Below are 20538 nucleotides of genomic sequence, written 5' to 3' on the forward strand. Positions count from 1 at the left end.
GACCGGTAACTGCGATCATTACCTGTGACTCTGCGCAAGTGGGTGAGCCATGCAGACCCTAAGTCCGCGGACCAGTTGGTCGAGCTGGTGGAGAGGTATGTGGCGGCTGAGGAGCTGATGAGTATGCCCCACCGAGCCCCGATGGCGCACCGGCGAACTCCCACAGACACTGGTAAGACTGTTCCAGGGGAGAAGGGTGCTGGGCGGTGGAATGTACCTAAGACTGAGGGTGTAGAACCTGGAGACAGGCCTGCCAGGCCGGGAAGGTTCTTGCCCCGTAAACGACTAGACATTAATATGACTCAGTGTTTCCGATGTGGTGGCTTCGGCCATATTGCCGCTAATTGTGCACTTACAACTGAACCTATGCAATGTGATACTGCTCATGTCTACCGCAGGGGGTCTTTCTTTGCACAGATAGCCTGTACGGCTGACCGGCAGGCTGTGACTGATAAGCACATGTGTGTACTCACTGTAGATGGCAACCGAGTAGAGGCACTGTTAGACTCTGGTAGCTTGGTGACACTTATAAAAGCTGAGCTGGTGAACCCCTTGCGGCGTGAGGGGAAAACTGTTGGTGTGACCTGCATACATGGGGATACTCGATATTATGTTACTGCCGAGGTGAACATCGAGACACCATGTGGTTCTGCTATAGTTTCTGTAGGTTTGGTACATGGTCTGATGTACGATGCAATATTGGGGAGAGACTTTGCTCACTTCTGGAAGTTGTGGGAAAGCCGTTTTGTTCCAGAGGTGAACAACCCCGATCCATTTGAGAAGGTTGTCGATGTAGTGGAGGAGGGAGTTTCTTCTGAGTCAGAGTTATTCCCTTTTTCTACTATGATTGGCGAACTAGAGAATGCGGAGCGTGACGGTGGTCCGCCAACTGATGTGCCTCCCATTGAGGTGGGAAGTGTTGTTGGGCCAGGTGATCGTCTGCCTGATTTAGAGGTCAGAAGAGAGGTCTTTGCCGTGGAGCAGTTGAATGACCCTACTTTGGTAAAAGCCAGGGAGAATGTAAAAGTAGTTGATGGTAAACCCGTAGACCCTGATAGTCCTTTGTCCTATCCCCACATGGCAATGTGTCAGGATTTGTTATATCAGGTGACTAAGAAGGGGGAAGATATTGTGGAACAACTAATAGTTCCCAAAGCCTACAGAAGAACAGTGTTGGATCTGGCCCATGGTCATATAACGGCAGGCCATCTAGGGGTAGAGAAAACCCCTGAGCGAATAATGCAGAGGTTTTTCTGGCCCGGGCTTCATAAAGAGGTATCTGACTTTTGCGCATCCTGCCCTGAGTGTCAGTATCATGCTCCCAGGCCACATTTTAAGGGTCCACTAGTTCCATTGCCTATCATAGAGGTGCCGTTTGAAAGAATAGCGATGGATTTGGTTGGACCCTTAATGAAGTCTGCCAGGGGACACCAGTATATTCTGGTCATAATGGATTACGCTACCAGGTACCCTGAAGCGATCCCGTTGCGCAATACGTCAACCAAGACCATTGCCAGAGAGCTAGTTCATGTCTTTAGCAGGCTGGGTATACCTAAGGAGATACTAACTGACCAGGGTACACCGTTTATGTCCAAAGTCATGAAAGAGTTATGCCGCCTGTTCAAAATCGAACAGTTAAGAACTTCGTTTTATCACCCCCAAACCGATGGGCTGGTCGAGAGGTTTAACAAGACGTTAAAACACATGCTTAGGAAAGTGGTCGACAAGGATGGTAGGGATTGGGACTACTTATTGCCGTATTTATTGTTGGCCATAAGAGAAGTTCCCCAGTCCTCCACCGGGTTTTCACCCTTCGACTTGTTGTATGGGAGACACCCAAGGGGGTTACTAGACATTGCCAAAGAGACATGGGAGGGGCAGTCTAGTCCTTACAAAACGGTGATTGAGTATGTTTCTCAAATGCAGGAGAGAATTGCTGCGGTAGTGCCAATAGTGAGAGAGCACCTGGAACAGGCTCAACAGGCACAGAAGAGGGTATACAACCGCAATGCTCGGTTACGCAGCTTTGTTCCTGGGGACAGAGTGTTAGTAATGGTTCCCACTGTGGAAAATAAACTTTTGGCTAAATGGCAAGGGCCCTTTGAAATCTTAGAAAGAGTGGGGCAGGTCAATTACAAAGTTTACCAGCCGGGGAAAAGAAAGCCGGAACAGATATACCATATAAATCTGTTAAAGCCCTGGAAAGATAGAACGGTACTGTCGGCCGTCCGAGACCCTCCAGTAAGTCCAGGGCCCTTAGTTCCCGAAGTGACAGTGGCAAAAACCCTGTCGGCAATTCAACAACAAAAGGTCGAGTTTCTGATTAGAAATAGGGTGCTGTTCTCTGACGTACCTGGGAAAACCTCGGTCATTAAACATGACATCATCACTGACCCAACTGACCCAGGGGTTAAAGATAATCTAAAGCCCTATAGGTTACCAGAAGCACAAAGAGAATCGGTGTCGAAAGAAATGAAAAATATGCTAGAGTTAGGGGTTATTGAAGAATCACATAGTGAATGGTCAAGTCCCATTGTGTTGATTCCAAAGCCCGACAGGAGTGTGCGTTTCTGCAATGACTTCCGAAAGTTGAACAGTGTTTCAAAATTCGATGCCTACCCGATGCCAAGAGTGGATGAACTGATTGAGAGACTAGGGACGGCAAGGTATTTAACCACTCTTGACCTAACCAAAGGGAATTCATAGTACAAACCGATGCATCAGAAGTAGGTATAGGAGCGGTCCTGTCCCAGAACAAGGAGGGTGAGGAACACCCTATTTTCTATCTTAGCAGAAAATTGAATGTACATGAGAGAAACTATGCCACAGTGGAGAAGGAGACGTTGGCCATAAAGTGGGCGTTAGAGGCTCTCAGGTACTACTTGGTCGGAAGAAAGTTCAAATTGATCACTGACCATGCCCCTCTGAAGTGGATGTCTGAAAATAAGGACAGTAATGCGAGAATTACAAGATGGTTCTTGGCGTTACAAACTTTTAAATTTTCAGTGGAACACAGGCCAGGAAGCCAGCTGGCCAATGCTGACGCGTTGTCACGCGTTCATTGTTTGGGGGCTTCAGTTGTTCCGCCCCACAGGTCGAAACAAAGGGGGGGATATGTGATAGGATCACTGGTAAAGTGGTCTGTGGCAGGTACATTTGTTCCAGATTCCTGTCTTTTGTGTTTTAAACCCCCAGGAGAAAGTCTGCAGTGTAGCAGGCTTGAGTTTCGGCTTTTTGAAAAGCCGGTTTGGGACCTGGGGGTTGTGGGTGAGAGGAGAGGGAGGGCTCCACCCACGGCCACTCCAGGTTTTGGTTCTCGCAGCCTGGTAACAGGCTTGTTAGTTTTCCACCTGAGAGTGGCCAATATAAGGCTAGTGTGTTTAGGGCTGAGTGTCTCACCTGGGAGAGCAGACAGGGAGTTTGCTCAGAGACACTTGAAAACCTATCCGTGAGTGTTGTGCTGTGCTTTTGTTGCTGGCGAGGGCATTAGGCCCTGCCAGGTTCTGGTAGTGAGGGAACTACCTGTGAAGTTAGTGCCCCGACAGGGCTAGGATTTATGTTTATGTTTTCTTTATGTTATTTCTGACCTTGTACAATAAAGACTGGCGCTGACCAGCTTGTACTTGCATCCAGACTGGTGTGCTGCTCCCCTGCTGCTGTGTGTGTGTGTGTGTGTGTGTGTGTGTGTGTGTGTGTGTGTGTGTGTGTGTGTGTGTGTGTGTGTAAGGAAGGAGTCCTCTACCCAGGAGAGGGACCCCCTAACCTAACTGAGTCACAATATATATATATATATATATATATATATATATATATATATATATATATAGGATATATTCTTCCAATGAGGACCAATTGCTTAAGATGATATACACTCTAAAGAGCGAATTACTCTCCATTATATATGTAAATTCTACAGATTCCTAGATGCTAATTAATGTAGGTGTTTAGTTCTCTCCAAACCGAATGGTAATCCAAATGTCAGCCTGTAGGTACCGGATTTCTATCGCAGCGGGATTGATGAGAAGGGTCTGCTGGCAGACACTCCCGTCGATCAATGGCTCCTATCTACACGTTTCGCCTTTGAGGCTTCGTCAGGATGCACAGAAGACCATATCTTTTCCAGACGTCACTCAGATGTGCTGGGCTGCTGGTTGCTCCTATGTATACATACACTTATGCGCCAGGAAAACTGACACATCCACTTCCATTCCCAGTACAAACTACTTATTGAATGGTATCTTCCGCGATTGAAGTACTAGATACAGATGTGATCTCATATACCCAGAATCTATACTCCATACACCGCAAGACTCCTGGCGTGACTGAGCTTGTCCGAGAAACGTAGCGTAACTCTAAGTTTAGCAATATGAGTTGGCCCCCTTGTTTGCCAGATTTGAACCCAGTAGAACATGTGGGATGCAGTTCAACGTGACATCAATCGCAGGGTTCTAACACCGGTGTATATGCAGGAATTGAGGACCATTTTTCAGGAGGCACGGTGTACAGTATCTACACAGTAATTCAGTGAGCTCATTGAGTCCAAGCTGCTGTAATCCAATCAAAAGGAGGATTTACTGTACAGTACATATTACTAGACAGATTTAGGTAACAAAATGGAGGGTTTTGCAGAGTCTGCACATGCCAAAAAGAGAGTTTGGATGGAGTAAAAAGATGTTTCTTGCAAAGTACGAAGCGGAGCATTGCAAATAAAATTAGAATTTATTTGGTGGGGCTGTTAAAATGACAACAAAGGGGGTGCAGTTGGTCAATTTTAGGGGCTTACTTTGGGGAGGGCTGCATCCCCATTTTACAGCAGTAGAGAACATTACTAAATTCACATATTTACTCCCAAAACGTGTGCCCACAAGTGGTACATAATTACAATTTTACATAAATTGAAGCAGTGTGTGCAAATAGTTACATATATAGGCACTATGGACTTTTAAATTCAATATTGATTCACCTTACAATATAAGACTATGGAACTAAGCGACAGGCTACAATATAGACAGAAACACACTCATCCACAATGTTTTCTCATATAATAAAGCTGGCCTACACGCTACAATATCCGCGGATTGCCCCGATAATTGTAGCGTGTGGGGGGGGCGACCGAGGGTTAAATATTGCTCGGTCGGGCATGCCGGATTGTCCAGCATACCGGTAAACTGTCGGCCGCATCGGGCAGTGTATGCCCAGCCGCGGCCGATAGACATTTTCTGTGTTCCTTCCCATGGAAGGAACAGTGAAATGTCTCCTCCCCCTGGGGTGGAGCGCAGATGTCGGGCATATACATTGTCAGATATCTCTCACAGTGTATGCCGGGGACATCTGCGGCTGGCAGGCTGCCAGATAAAATGTCTGTTGGTCTGACAGACATTTTATCTTGCCGTGTATGCCCAGCTTTAGCAATGTCTGCTGGACTTTAGACCTTATTGACCATTAATTCTCTTATTGTTACATTAAAAAGGCTTTGAGTTCACTGAAATGACACTTGAGCTGAAACAGCCTTGTCAGGAATACATAATTAAAGGAATCAATACACATTTGCTCTTACTCGTTGATCCCATACAATGAATTATTTTAAGTAAAAAGTCAAGTAACTCCGATGAAAAATATTGTCCCGAGAAAGATGATGTTCTGTCTACATAGATGTTATTGGCAGGAATACTGCAGTAGGGTTAGGAAAACTGCTGATTGTTAAATTGTTAGTCATACTTTGCTGGATTGTGCTCTTTTATATGTCTTGTGGACAAAAGTTAATCTTGTAAGGTCTTTTCTTTTGATTACTAGGAATGACTTGTACACCACAGCAACTGGATGATCTCAGTAAGTAGATGTAAATCGGAAAAAAAAAATAAATATATATATATAGACCCCGTAGTTTCTAAAATTTGCCTAATAGAATGTTTTCTGATGTGTCACTATATAGAAAAGAACGTATATAACAGGTTACACATTAGTCTAGCAGTATTGACTTCTAGTTATTGCCTTTTTTATTTCAAATTTGATTGAATTGTGTTCATATTGATATGTTCTACTTTAACTATACTTTAGGCCTGACATCACTAAAAGTGGAGCTAAGTGTTGTGCTTGAAAATACAAAGTTTAATGCAGCACTCAGTGCCGGTGCTAGAGTGCTCAGCGCCCCCCTACAAACTTTAAAACTATATATATGTATATATATATATATATATATATATATATATACATATTGCATATACATGTGTGTTATGGGAGTGTCACAGGCGTGTCGGAGAATGAGTTCTCAGAGGCAGAGCCGCAGCCACAGAGGACTTGTTTAGAGAAATTTTTTGAAGGAGACCCTGCCCCAGCCATAGGACACCATAAGTGTCGATGATCATTTCAATGGTGCGCCGATGGCGGAGTGTTTGAATCCACAGGCAGATTTCCACTGTCCACGGACATTCAAAGTGGGAGTCTGAGGACTTTGCAATCTCCAGCACATACAATTACAGAAGGGAAAGGCAGAAACTAAGCATTTGCATATTATCGCAGCTGCAAATCTGAAAGAAATTGCAACCACGCATGTATTCGCGTCCACACTCTGAATCAGGCCCTGGAGCATACACCCGACTAAGCACTTCCTAATCTGGCTGGATTAGTATTCAGATGTGTGAAGGCAGCTACTCAAAAGGGTGAACATTGGGGCGTGGGGCCCCCTAATCTGTTCTGGATTTTAGGCACCCTTTGAACGAAAACGATGCATCGAAGCGATACATTGCTTAAAAACATGCAAATCGTTCATCTTCCAGGAACGATAACGATCTGTTGCGCGGCCCAGCGGGTCGTTTGTCGTACCTTCAGATGTTACCTACTGCAAGTAAGATCTGGCAATCTCCTTAACGATGCACTGGAAATCATTAAGGACGCATGATATGTCGTTAGTCACATTGCACGGTTTAGCAAGATATCTTCTGTCCAGGAGCGCCAGTGGGTTGCCCGGGGGTTCGAGGGAATTTGTCGATGACATCGCATCTTTTTACCTTTATATTCACATTTTATATCACTTTCTTTGTTTTTTATCTATGTATTTTTTCCCACATTTTATTCTTGTAACACTCTTAACACTGAGTAGCTGCCTTCACACACCTGTTAATCTGTGCCATGACACTGATGTTTTTCACCAGTGTGATGCCCTGGGGTGATTTTTCGCTGGGTTTTTTTTAGAGTCGCCCTGTGCCCCAGATGTAAGCCCCAAAGTGTTAGGGACTTGCCCGATAAGAGGTGACCTGGACGGTGGTGGGCAGTCCCATCTTTTTGGCCAAATATATGCTAACAACCTTTTATATGATATTCAATTCTAATATATATTAAAATGTTCAGTAGTAATGATTGCATAGTGCATCTACATCCATTTTATTCTATGTGTGGTACTATAAATCTCAGCAAGATAGCACTTCTCATTACATTAGGGTGTGCAGTCTAGAGCCACTTCCCTTGGATTAGTATTCAGTATATAGCAGTTAACCTCATGTATCAAATTACTATTTACCTATAAATTGTGTGACCTGTGAGTTGGTGCTCGTGTACCCAATTGTAAAGTGCAATGGAATATGTTGGTGCTATATAAATGAATGTTAATATATATATATATATATATGACAGCACTGGGGTCTTGGGTTCCACTCCGACTAAAGCCCTATCTGTGTGGAATTTGTATGTTCTGCCTGGGCCTGTATTTGGAGCTTTGTGGCCCAAAGATGTGATTAGTACATAATGAATTTGTGGGCATTCTTATGACTATTGGTCCAGCCAACAAAATGACTGCCTCCATTGCGTACAGTCAACATGTGCCCTTTAATGATCATGTTAGAAAATACAATTACTAAGACCAGGTTAGTGAATAATGCCATTTTGCTTTATAATATGGTTTGATAAGTAAAGTTATTTTATTTCAGAGACAGAATATTTCTTATTTGAAGCACAGAGGGCACAAGATCTAGAACAAAGATCCATGTATCTACAAAAGGCAAGTATTCTCTCTCACTTGCTAATATTGTTTTGTTTTTGTTTTTTTTAAAACATAAAAAATATTCCCTCGTTGTTTTACGGATTAACTATTCTATCTTCCTATGTGCAAAGGAACATGGCTGGTGCTATATAAATAAATGTTAGTAAGTAAACATCTTTAATCACTTTGAAGCACATAATCTTGAAGGTGTATAGGCCCCAGTGATTGTCTTCGAGTGCCCTGGATCAGTATTTCCAGCCTGGTTTGGTGAATAGAAAATGACACTTCAAATTGTACAATATCCCTGAAATTCTTAAAATATAGTCAGAATAACTTACACATCTAGCACTGTTCTTATTATTAATGGAAAGTATATTCAGCCAAGACACGGACATTTACACTATTGACAGGTGCATAATTTTCATTTTGTTTGTTTTTTAAATTAAGTCATTTTTATTAAAGTTTTGAAATACACACCATCCAAAGAAATAAATACAGCATATATAGTGTCATAAGGCAGAGTAAAATTTAAGGTCTGACTAATCAAAACAGGATATACATAAAACCACAACTCATATAAGGAAAACATATCAAGCAGTGGCAGAAGTATGGGAGACAATGGAGGCGCCTGCCACCGGACGCCAGCACTGAAGGGGCACCTCCTCCATCACCCACAATATATTCACCACACTTAGGGCTGTAAATATGGGGAATAGGGGGGCACTAAATGATAACTTGCCTCCGGGCGTCTGGGATGAACTTACGCCACTAATATCAAGTACCCGAAGGCGCCATTCGGGTTCTCTGTACCGGAGACCAAAGAGGGCTACAAGAGGCACATAATTAAACACAAGACAGTTTACACAACTACCCCGCCAATGTAGAGTCTTAGGGGTTAAATTTACTAAAGTGAGAGTTTTTAGAAGTGAGTTTTAAAAGTGATGTTGCCCATAGCATCCAATCAGATTCTAGCTATTATCTTCTAGAAGGTGCTAGTTGAATGTTGAGTAGAATCTGGTTGGTTGCTATGGGCAACATCACTTTTAAAACTCACTTCTAAAAACTCTCACTTTAGTAAATTTACCCCTAAGTATAAAAACCACATACCAAGACAGAAGAAATTCTAAAAATCTAACCACATCCGCCAAAATAGCAAAACTAAACAAATACACCCATAGCAAACCTCCCCTATAACACCCACCATGTATAACCTAACCCCAACCTAGGTATACTTGGATTCCATAACACTACCCCCCCCTCCTCCAACTACACTAAACTACCTAAAAAAAACCTCCCCCCCCCCAACTACAATAAAGCATAGTAAAGCTGCATTAATGACTGGAGCAATAAAGTAAATGACCATAAACATGGTCCAGCTCACCAACCCAAAAGGAGAATTATATTTCTCCCACACTAGCCTATGGACCTGATTCAGACGCGCTTGCTAGGGCGCGATCGCTTGCATCTGCAGCGAGTGAGGAAATGCAAAGCGAGCGCTCGCTCGCAACGCACAGCGCAAGCGGGTAAACACCCACCAAAATGAAAGCACACCTACCAGACCACGCTAACTGAACGAGCGATGACTACAGTCGTAGTTGTCTGTCGGACGCAACCGTCACTCTACGCGGCCATTGTGATTACTTGGCAGAGTCATGTTTTCTCCTCTGCGCTTTCGATGGACCCTTTAATTGGTTCTGATGCGATTGCAATCAGTGTAAATCGCACCTGTTGTGTTTTTTTTGTATCTTCTAATTTATATAGGATGTAGTTAGCAAATTGGACTTCCCCCAACTTTGTTTGTCAAATTAAATATTGTTGCTCTCAATATATATATATATATATAGAGAGAGAGAGAGAGATCTAGATATATATCCAGACAAATATATCTAAATTTGGAAATAAACATATATGCATATACATTAGGGGTGTGCACCGGCCACTTTTCGTGTTTTGTGTTTTGGTTTTGGATCTGGATCTTTCTTCGTGTTTTGGATCTGGATTGGTTTTGCCAAAACCACCCTTCCGTGTTTTGGGTTCTGGGTTTTGTGTTTTGGATCTGTATTTTTTTGAAAAAAAGCATAAAAACAGCTAAAATCACAGAATTTGTAGGTTTTTCTGCTCCTATGCTATTATTAACCTCAATAACCTTAATTTCCACTCATTTCCAGTCTATTCTGAACACCTCACACCTCACAATAGTGTTTTTATGTCCAAAAGGTTGCACCGAGGTAGCTGGATGACTATGCTAAGCGACACGAGTGGGTGGCACAAACACGTAACCCATCTAGGCGTGAAACTGCAGTGGCAGACAGGATGGCAGTTTGAAAAACTAGGCCCCAAACTGTACATAATGCAAAGAAAAAAAAGAGGTGCAAGATGGAATTGTCCTTGGGCCCTCCCACCCACCCTTATGTTGTATAAACAGGACATGCACACCTTAACAAACCAATCATTTCAGCGCCAGGGTCTGCCACACAACTGTGGCTGAAATGATTGGTTCGTTTGGGCCCCCACAAAACAAGCTGGCAATTAATCTGTCCCTGCACAAACTGGCTCTACGGAGGCAAGATGTCATCCTCATCCTCCTCATCCACCGATTCCTCACCCTCTTCAGTGTGTACATCCTCATCCTCACAGAGTATTAATTCGTCCCTGCTGGAACCACAGGTCCCTCTGTATGTTCAGGAGGCTGGTCTCCCTGGAAGAGTTGATAATTCATTTTATGAACATCATCTTCTCCACATTTTGTGGAAGCAACCTCCTACGCCTTTCGCTGACAAGGTTCCCGGCTGCACTAAACACTCTTTCGGAGTACACACTGGAGGGGGGGCAACTCAGGTAAAATAGAGCCAGTTTGTACAGGGACCTCCAAATTGCTTCTTTTTCCTGCCAGTACAGGTACGGACTGTCTGACATGCCTACTTGGATGCTGTCACCGATGTAATCCTTTAACAGACAGACGCACGCTTGTCGCTGCTGCTTTGAGGATGCAAGTGCGGCTACAGCCCACACAATTCACAAAGACAGAAAAAAGAAGAAGAATATTTTTATTGTTTGTGTAGCACACTTTGAGGGTGTCACCACCCTTTAACAGACAGACGCACGCTTGTCGCTGCTGCTTTAAGGATGCAGGTGCGGCTACAGCACACACATTTCACAAAGACTGAAAAAAAAAGAACAATATTTTAATTGTTTGTGTAGCACACTTTGAGGGTGTCACCACCCTTTAACAGACAGACGCACGCTTGTCGCTGCTGCTTTAAGGATGCAGGTGCGGCTACAGCCCACACAATTCACAAAGACAGAAAAAAGAAGAATATTTTTATTGTTTGTGTAGCACACTTTGAGGGTGTCACCACCCTTTAACAGACAGACGCACGCTTGTCGCTGCTGCTTTGAGGATGCAAGTGCGGCTACATCGCACACAAGTCACAAACACATTAAAAAAATAGTTTTTTATTTTTTGGAGCACTTTGAGAGTTACACCACCCTTTAACAGACAGACGCACGCTTGTCGCTGCTGCTTTAAGGATGCAGGTGCGGCTACAGCCCACACATTTCACAAAGACCGAAAAAAAAGAACAATATTTTAATTGTTTGTGTAGCACACTTTGAGGGTGTCACCACCCTTTAACAGACAGACGCACGCTTGTCGCTGCTGCTTTAAGGATGCAGGTGCGGCTACAGCCCACACAATTCACAAAGACAGAAAAAAGAAGAAGAATATTTTTATTGTTTGTGTAGCACACTTTGAGGGTGTCACCACCCTTTAACAGTCAGACGCACGCTTGTCGCTGCTGCTTTGAGGATGCAAGTGCGGCTACATCGCACACAAGTCACAAACACCTTAAAAAAATGTTTTATTTTTTGGAGCACTTTGAGGGTTACACCACCCTTTAACAGACAGACGCACGCTTGTCGCTGCTGCTTTGAGGATGCAAGTGCGGCTACAGCCCACACAATTCACAAAGACAGAAAAAAAAAGAACAATATTTTAATTGTTTGTGTAGCACACTTTGAGGGTGTCACCACCCTTTAACAGACAGACGCACGCTTGTCGCTGCTGCTTTAAGGATGCAGGTGCGGCTACAGCCCACACATTTCACAAAGACAGAAAAAAAAGAACAATATTTTAATTGTTTGTGTAGCACACTTTGAGGGTGTCACCACCCTTTAACAGACAGACGCACGCTTGTCGCTGCTGCTTTGAGGATGCAAGTGCGGCTACATCGCACACAAGTCACAAACACATAAAAAAATTTTTTTTTTTTTTTGGAGCACTTTGAGAGTTACAACACCCTTTAACAGACAGACGCACGCTTGTCGCTGCTGCTTTGAGGATGCAAGTGCGGCTACAGCCCACACAATTCACAAAGACAGAAAAAAAAAGAACAATATTTTAATTGTTTGTGTAGCACACTTTGAGGGTGTCACCACCCTTTAACAGACAGATGCACGCTTGTCGCTGCTGCTTTAAGGATGCAGGCGCGGCTACAGCCCACACATTTCACAAAGACAGAAAAAAAAAGAACAATATTTTAATTGTTTGTGTAGCACACTTTGAGGGTGTCACCACCCTTTAACAGACAGACGCACGCTTGTCGCTGCTGCTTTGAGGATGCAGGTGGAATCTAGACGGGATTTGGAACCGAGGACACACTACCTCCATCAATTGTCTAAATCCCACTGCACTAATGGCGGATACCGGACGCACGTCTAACACCAACATAGCAGTCAAGGCCTCAGTTATACGTTTTGCTTCCGGATGACTGCTGTCGTACTTCATCCTCATCACTAGGGACTGTTGGAGGGTCAATTGTTTAGTAAAAGTAGTGATGTTCCTACTTCCTCTCTGGGATGATGAACAACTCCCAGCAGCAGCAACAGCACTAGGAGGAAGTGGTTCTTGATCTTTCCCTATTTTATTTTTATCGGAGAAAGTTTGGTCCTCCATTTATGTTATATTGATATATACGTGCGGCTAAAGCGCACACAAACACAGAAAATATTTTTTTATTTTTGCTGGAGAGTAGTGCACTTTGTGGGTTACACCACCCTTTAAGAAATGAGCCAGCCGTCTCTTTACTTATGGGACACAGGCGCACGCTTGGCGCTGCTCCTTTGTTGATGCACGTGCAGCCACAGTGCACACAAGTCACAAACACAGAAAATATATATTTTTTTGTTTTGGAGTGTACTTTGGGGGTTACAGAACCCTTTAACGGTCAAGCCAGCCGGCCCTTTACTTATGACACAGGCGCACGCTTGGCACTACTCTTTGTTGATGCACGTGCGGCTACTGCGCACACAATTCACAAACACAGAAAATAATTTTTTTTTTGGTTTGGACTGGAGTGTACTTTGGGGGTTACAGCACCCTTTAACGGTCAAGCCAGCCGGCCCTTTACTTATGACACAGGTGCACGCTTGGCACTACTTTGTTGATGCACGTGCGGCTACTGCGCACACAATTCACAAACACAGAAAATAATTTTTTTTTTGGTTTGGACTGGAGTGTACGTTCGGGGGTTACAGCACCCTGAACGGTCAAGCCAGCCGGCCCTTTACTTATGACACAGGCGCACGCTTGGCACTACTTTGTTGATGCACATGCGGCTACTGCGCACACAATTCACAAACACAGAAAATAATTTTTTTTTTGGTTTGGACTGGAGTGTACTTTCGGGGGTTACAGCACCCTTAACGGTCAAGCCAGCCGGCCCTTTACTTATGACACAGGCGCACGCTTGGCACTACTTTGTTGATGCACGTGCGGCTACTGCGCACACAATTCACAAACACAGAAAATAATTTTTTTTTTGGTTTGGACTGGAGTGTACTTTCGGGGGTTACAGCACCCTTAACGGTCAAGCCAGCCGGCCCTTTACTTATGACACAGGCGCACGCTTGGCACTACTTTGTTGATGCACGTGCGGCTACTGCGCACACAATTCACAAACACAGAAAATAATTTTTTTTTGGTTTGGACTGGAGTGTACTTTCGGGGGTTACAGCACCCTTTAACGGTCAAGCCAGCCGGCCCTTTACTTATGACACAGGCGCACGCTTGGCACTACTCTGTTGATGCACGTGTGGCTACTGCGCACACAATTCACAAACACAGAAAATATATTATTTTTTTAGCACTTGGGGGGAGCACCCCTGATGGACAGAGCACCCCCTGGACAACACTACAGCACTCCTTTAGGACTGGGACACTGCACAGGACTTTGGAGTGGACACAGCCCCTATGGAGAACTGACTGCACAACACAGTCCAGCCAGCCCCTATGGACTTTGAAGTAGTGGACACAGCCCCTATTAACAACAGCAGCACAGCACAACACAGCCAGCCCCTATGGACTTTGAAGTAGTGGACAACAGCAGCACTACACTACACTACACTACACTACACAGCCCTAACTCCCACCCTCCCTCTTCACTGTCCACAGCCGAGTGAGAAAATGGCGCCGACGCGGGTACCTTATATAGGATCCAAAACCCGCGAGACTCGGAAGGCGGGATGATGACGTTTTGCCTCGATTTCAGATCCGAGTCAGGCGGGAAAAGTCGAGCCTGACTCGGATCGGACTCAGATCGGGGGGGCTCGGGGGGGTTCGGATTTCAGAAATCCGAACCCGCTCACCCCTAATATACATATATCTAGAAGTGTAACTTTCCAATATCTGCATATATATATATATATATATATATATATAAAACTTATTTTTTTTTTATATATAAATATATATATATATATAATTATTTTTTTGCTAATTATATATATGTATAGAAAGAGAGAGAGAGAGAGACAGTGAAATTGGGTCAGAGCACCTAAAGTGCCACACTAGTAGAAAGAGTGTATATAAATATAAAGTGGAAGTGCTAGCTGTGCATTTGAAATAAATGACCTATTGTGAAAAGAACTGTAGCATACAGAGAAATTTAAGAGTGAAAATGTACAGTTTATTTATAATACATTAAAATTGGGACAATTATGACAGAGAGATATTATTAAAACAAACAACAAAATCAGACAAGAAAATATAGTAAAAACATGGATAAGAACATGAAAGCAATATTGATATTAAATGGATGCTAAAAACCGATAGATATCTTATCTTGTTTTTAGTTGGAGGAGTCTATCAGTGAGGTACAGCCTGTACCTCACTGATAGAGTGGGGGAGGCATCTTCTGGAGTGTGGGAGGCATCTTCTGGGGTGGGCGAGTAGGAGTGGGTGGGGGAGCCATCTTCTGGCATGGGTGGGGAGGAGTGGGTGGGGGAGGCAGGTTCTGGGATGGGTGGGGAGGAGTGGGTGGGGGAGGCAGGTTCTTCTGGGGTTGGAGTGGCTTCAACTTGCCTCGCCCTTTCTCTTCTTTGACGTAATCCTATGAATGAAAAAATATATTTTGACATTTTTTTTTAAAAAGTAATGTACCAAAAACATCTTATTCAGATCTCCCTGGTTTAGCAGAGCAAAGGCAAAGTTTATTCCATAAAAAATTAGTAACCAAAAATGGATTACATAAAGACACCTGTGTCACCCATGTGACAATAATCCAGAGACACTGCATAAAATGTAGCCTGACACTCAAATTGTCAGCCATCTTCTGCATTTAAACACATATGTCAGAAACGATGTGGTTTTTCAAATAAACCCACTCACACACACAAACTCACACACACCAACACACACACCTAATGACTACAACAGTTGTGCTTATTTTTCAAAAACAGTATTGAAATTATAGCTTTAAATTTGTTGGCAGCCATTTTGTGTATAAAAAAAAGTCTGCAGACCTTAAAATGTGGCTAACAAACAGGCCATCTAAACCATAAAATATACCATAAACACACACACACGCAGAAAGGCATACACAACACAAAGCATACACCACGCAATGCTAATACAACGCATTACTTACTTTGGCGGTTGCCCGCATGCAGTTTCTCCAGGAGGACCGTGGTCCGCCTCCGGAGATCATACCACCTCCGTTCAAGTTGGACCACCGTCCGGCGGAATCCAAGGCACCGCAGCCTCCCTCGAACCTCCGCGTATGCCCGCATCTTGATGCGGTTAGGCACATGCGGGCCTACGGGTCCCAGCCGTCGATCCATGCCGTCAGTCAATATGCGGAGCTCCCGCCTGCAAAAGCTGGAGGATCTCATGATGGCAATGACAAATATTACAGTGTGCAAACTTTATATAAACTAGGGTGCAGTCTGATTGGTTGGCCATTCAAAAATGGTGGATAAACAAAGGCCATTGGTTGATTTAATACATCTATAACAACACAACACCTATCATACATCATGTGACTCACCTCATTCCACAGCTAGGATATGCTTGTGCGGCCAGTAGGGCACTCCCAACACTACACATCTCCTTTTGAAAGTGTTTGGAATTGTGAGGTGCGCTTTTAAAGGGTGTGTTGGTCGCTTGTGCATTGCGTAGTGCACTGCGTGGACGTGGCGCATAGTAGCAGGTGCGTACGCAGATTGCTATAAATAGTAACGGCAGATTTGAAAAAATTTGCAGTCATGGATTGTGAGGAGGCCAATGAGGACTGCATACTTGATATACATGAATTTCTGGACGAATTTGGTTTTGGAGTTGCTTTAGAACTTGAAGTAATGGATACACTTCCAGATGAGGATGAGCAAAGTGTGCCTGATCCCACACCAGATGATCCTCCTCCTGCACCTGCAAACACATCACCTCCAAATGTGGCTGGCCCATCACATGGAATGATACATGGTCAAGTTAAACTTTGTTGGGTTTCAGATACACTCATCCAGGTGGCACTAACCAGATTCACTTTTGGACATGATATGAAAAAAATCTGTGTGAAATTTACAGAGATCATCAATCGGAATCACTCCACTCATTTTGAGTTATATTTTCTTCGAAATAAGTAAGCATTTTCCTTAATTTTTGTATTTTGGGTTACTGTACAAAATATCAATTAATTTTCTCTAGTTACCCAAGCAAATAAGTAGTAAAATTAATACCTAAATGTTTTTGCATAAAAATAATTGATGCACAATTGTTCAAAAGGTGGAGTGACCTTTGCAGTCGGCTCAAGACGAAGCTGAAATTGCGGATCCAACACTTTAATGGGCCAGGGGGTCCCCTCCCTGACATCTTGGCTTTGACCAAAAGCCAACATCTACTTTTGAGGGCCTTAGATAGGAGGATAGTGGTGGAGGCAAAAGTAGACCATCAGGAGCCTCCACAAGATGACCCACATGCTTAGTCTGGTAATTATTTGCATACACCTGGCTCGGTATCTGTTTTTAATTAATTTACTTTCTATTCATTTTTTTTTATCGCCCATTTTTTAGGAAGTAACATGGCTGAAAGCCTTCAGATGGATGGGGTGACGGCACAACTTTCATCAATTGTGCTTCCCCCATCCTCCACTGCCACCCTTACCGAAGTCCTGGATGGGCTTAGGGTGGCAGTGTTAAGGCAAGCAGCAGCCATGGAGGGTGTCCAGGCCAGCATGTTGGAGTAAACCTCCTATCTAAGGTCCATAAACCAAGATGTCAGGGAGATGAAAGAACATCTGACTGGCCCAATAGAAGGTGGGGTGGACCAGTGCCCTGCTGTGGCTGGACCGAGCGCCCAGTAGGGTCCACGACGGTCCCCCCGGACCCATATTTTCAGCTTACCAGAGTCGGCTGCAAAGAAGAAGAAATCCGATTGATGATCTTTAATTTTTTTCACCCAGAACTTTCCTAAATTATGTCCTAAAATGTAATCTGGTTAGTGCCACTGGAAGGCCCACAAGGAATATCTTCATTTTGTATTGTTCCATGTGATGTGCCTGCCAAGTTTTGAGGTGATGTGTTTGTAGAAGGTGCAGGAGGATCATCTGGTGGCGGCACAGGCCCACTTTCCTCACCCACATCTGCAAGTATGTCCACATCTTCATTTTCTGTTGGTAATCCAAAACCAAATTCGTCCAGAAACTCATGTATTTTTAATGAATTAAATTGTTTATTTCTTTTATGTTTATCAAAAATTATTCAAATGATGCATTTGTTTTTTAAAAGAAAAACACAATCTGATGGGTTTGTTATTTTAAAAAAAAAAAAGAAAAAAAAATTCATCTACATTGACAGAGGACCTCATTCAGAGTCGGTCGTTGCGGCCGCACGGTCGTAGGGGAAAGGGGCCGGATATGCAAATTAAGCGATCACAAGTTGCGGTCCTAAGATGAGATCGTTAGCTGAACGACTGAGGGTAAGAAGCGGCTGTAAGACTAAATCACGCCCCCTTCTCGTTCACCACACATGTCATCTCCTGGGATATAAGGATTAATCGCGAGCATCTGGAACCATCGGAACTGGTCGTAGTGCTTAAGGTTGACCATACCCTCTCTTAAGCACTACGATCAGGTCAGTGTACAAACCTCCCATGTCACGTGTGCCATGACATTACTTTGTTAATTATGCACTCCCATTAAACGCCGTTCGCATAATTAGGCACACTTGCGTTCGGATCTCCACTCCCCCGTTTTCAAGCACCTTCCCATGTTACCACCCACAAACGCCTCATTCTGTCACTCAAACTACCGACCTGGCTGTGTTCAAGGAGAGAGAAATTTCTGATCGTAGCAGCTAGTTTGCGCACGCGCATTGCGAACTTTACGCATGCGCAGTTTAGCGAACATCGGTGGCGCACGACCGTGCGGCCGCAACGACCGACTCTGAATGAGGTCCAGAATGTTTTTTGTACCTTCTACCAACATAAAATATTTTAATAATAATAATAATAATTTTATTTATATAGCGCTTTTCTCCTAAAGGACTCAAAGTGCTTTACATTTGCCTTTACAGTACAAAATACAAAATAAGCTTAAACAAGGGACATTAGGGAAATACTTGGGTGAAGAGGTGAGTCTTGAGTCTATTTTTGAAGGATTCTAGAGTGGAGGCCTCTCGAACTGTGTGGGGAAGTGAGTTCCATAAGGTTGGAGCCCCAAAACTGAAAGCTCGACCCCCAGACGAATTCCGGGAGATTGTAGGTACTGTTAATAGCCCTTCGTCAACGGATCGCAGTACTCGTGTGGGACGGTATGGAATCAGAAGCTGCTTTAGGTACCTTGGGCCATGGTCATGTAGGGCTTTGTATTACCTCTTTTCCACCAAAAACCCAGGTCCGACCTGGGTTTTTGGACATGGTTCCAACCCTGGTCAGACCCATTTGCACTGCACCTTCTATCTGGGTTACTCCCAGGTCAGTCCTGTTCACACTGAACTCAGGTTTGCCCTGCTAAACCTGTGAGGTCATAAAAAGTGGGAGGTGAATGCTACACAACCACCAATCAGCTCATTTTAGGCATGACCCAGATCAGATAAACCGGGTTGCACCGTTTACACTGCACCGTCCATTACCCAGGTCCATCCTGGGTCCAACCCTGGTAGCTACCTGGGTTGGATTGCTGGGTCACTTAACCTGGGTTATTTTTCAGGGACCCTTTTACATTGAGCTGCGACCTGGGTAGACCCAGCAAAAACCCAGGTTTTTGCTCTTGTGTAAAAGGGGTATAAGTTAGTAATCCAATCTTGAAAACAATTCGCCATCTGACAGGCAGCCAGTGAAGGGAGTAGAGAATGGGTGTTATGTGGCTGGAATGGGGCTGGTTGGTTAATAGCCTGGCAGCTGCGTTTTGTACCATCTGCAAGCGGTGCAATTCTTTTGCTGGGAGTCCAAGGTAGAGGGCGTTGCAGTAGTCTGGGCGTGATGATATAAATGCATGTATGACTTTAGGCAAATCTTCTGAGGGAAATAAGTGCTTGATTCTGGCAATGTTCCTCAGATGAAAGAATGAGGATTTAATTGTGGCTGATACCTGATGTTTAAGTGTCAAGCCACTATCCAGGACAACACCAAGATTCCGCACATGTTCAGTGTTTTGTAGTTCTGATCCCCCAAGCGTAAGTCCTGTTTTGAACAAAATAGTATGGTTGAACAAATGCGGGCATGACCTGCAACAATATTGCAAAAAAGACATGTATTTACTCTGGAATGGCATGCTGGGATGTGCAGTTCCACAAACAAAAAAGCACTATCACTTTAAAAACCACAAAAAGAAAAAAAACATGTATTTGTGAACTAAAAAATATAGGGACTATTGTTTGGTAATTTAAATTTCAATGGGTTTGTGATCTTATTTAATATCCAATTAACAAACAAAAATAGACAGAAAAAAATGCTAATTTACGCAACCACTTTGCTATTAAACAATGCAATGAGTAACACCTGTTACCCTATTAATTGACTGCAAACATCGGCAGAGGAAGAAACCATCGCCTGCTCATGCAGGGCTTGTGGTAGACCCTGGGCTAACACTAGCACTGCGAGTAGGTCCATCGTAATTGTTGCGAACTGACATGTACAATGACGTGGCCTTTAAATTATGCACGCCCATGAAACTCCATTTTGACGGTCAAACATGTCTGCGTTCGCAGCCCCACTCCCCCGTACCCAAGCACCTTCTCCTGTTACCACCCACAAACGGCACTATCTGTCACTCAGAGCAGCAACCTGATAG

At 43.8% G+C, this 20538-nt stretch overlaps 1 protein-coding gene across 1 annotated transcript in view; it reads left to right on the plus strand.

Annotated features, from left to right (window-relative positions):
• The window catches only part of HOATZ (HOATZ cilia and flagella associated protein), a 74459-nt gene that overhangs the window by 8494 nt on the left and 45427 nt on the right, over positions 1–20538 (plus strand). Inside the window, exons 2-3 of the mRNA XM_088481420.1 lie at positions 5794–5829; positions 7923–7993. Of these exons, the coding sequence (XP_088337546.1) occupies positions 5794–5829; positions 7923–7993 (107 nt within the window). The remainder of the gene's footprint in view (positions 1–5793; positions 5830–7922; positions 7994–20538) is intronic.

The sequence above is a fragment of the Taudactylus pleione genome, unplaced genomic scaffold (assembly GCF_031769625.1).
Source record: "Taudactylus pleione unplaced genomic scaffold, aTauple2 ptg000270l, whole genome shotgun sequence".
Taxonomy (NCBI): domain Eukaryota; kingdom Metazoa; phylum Chordata; class Amphibia; order Anura; family Myobatrachidae; genus Taudactylus; species Taudactylus pleione.